Raw genomic sequence first — 1,126 nt, forward strand, 5'->3', positions numbered from 1 at the left:
GGCTGCCGGGACTCACCGTCCGGGGAGAACTGGTCCCTCTCGAACACGGTGATGCAGAGCACCTCCTGCTCCAGGTCCCGGATGAAGAACTGGCAGGTGGAGTTCCACTTGGGGTTCAGGGTGTCCTGCATGGTCTTGGTGATGTGGCACTGGGAGCCCATGGTCACCTCGCAGTACGGGTTGCTCTTCCCTGGAGCGAACAGGCCTGCTGACTCCCCCCGGCGGGCTCTCAGGGCGCGGGGCGGGCTCTCGGGGCGCAGGGCAGGCTCTCGGGGTGTGGGCGGGTCACGTCACGTGGGCAGCCCTGCCCTCTGCAGCCACGTCTATTCCCTCACTAAACACTTAACAAGTGGCAGCTCCCGCACCGGCATCACTTAAACTAGGAGCCCATGGCGGTGCGTGACTGGCGCGGGGCCGCCCCCATCGCTCTGGGAGACTGCGCCCTGCGCCTCCCGAGGGCAGACGGTGGGAGGGAGTCAAGGAACAGAACAGGTCCTGAGCAAGTGCTGGAAACCATTCCGGAGGGAAACGCGGGGGGAGGGAAACGGCATCTGACTGGGCGGGTGTGGGGTGCGGGCGCCTGGGGCCTTACCGTGGGACCGGCAGGGCTTCAGCTCGATGCCCTCCACCACGTTCACCATCAGCCTCCCGATCCCCGTCGCCCTCTGCGAACGGACTGCGACGCGGAAAAGGCAGCCCAGACGCTTCATCAGCCGCGGACCCCTCTCCGCCCTGCCCGCCTCCCGCTTCAGGCACCTCCCCTTCAGGGACCCTCCTCCTCGCCTTAAACTCTGCGTCTGGCTCCCCATCCTGCACCCCACTCCCCTCTTCCTCTACCTCCACCTTCTCAGGGCCCGGCCCCACCCCCAGGCGCACTCTCTGCTCTAAGGGCCCGGCCCCCCCAGGGCCCGCGGGTGGCAGGGCCTCACCCAGGTACGCCTTCTCCCGCTTCTTCTTCTCCGTCTCTATGTAGAGCTCGGACGCCGCTTTGATCTTCTGCACCCAGGCCGTCCTGGGAGGAGAGACGGAAGGTGGGAGGACCGGGAGGCTCCGGCCGCCCGAACGCAGCTCCGGGCTCGGCTGCACTCGGCCCAGCAACACGGGCTCGGAGAGCAAGTTCATTCTC

At 67.2% G+C, this 1,126-nt stretch overlaps 1 protein-coding gene across 1 annotated transcript in view; it reads right to left on the reverse strand.

Annotated features, from left to right (window-relative positions):
* ITSN1 (intersectin 1) overlaps window positions 1-1,126 on the reverse strand; it is a 103,849-nt gene that overhangs the window by 2,534 nt on the left and 100,189 nt on the right. Inside the window, exons 38-40 of the mRNA XM_015560218.1 lie at window positions 930-1,012; window positions 593-676; window positions 17-190 (exon numbers count right to left, since the gene is read on the reverse strand). Coding sequence (XP_015415704.1) covers window positions 17-190; window positions 593-676; window positions 930-1,012 — 341 coding nt within the window. The remainder of the gene's footprint in view (window positions 1-16; window positions 191-592; window positions 677-929; window positions 1,013-1,126) is intronic.

This window comes from Myotis davidii, unplaced genomic scaffold (genome assembly GCF_000327345.1).
Source record: "Myotis davidii unplaced genomic scaffold, ASM32734v1 scaffold170, whole genome shotgun sequence".
Classification (NCBI taxonomy): domain Eukaryota; kingdom Metazoa; phylum Chordata; class Mammalia; order Chiroptera; family Vespertilionidae; genus Myotis; species Myotis davidii.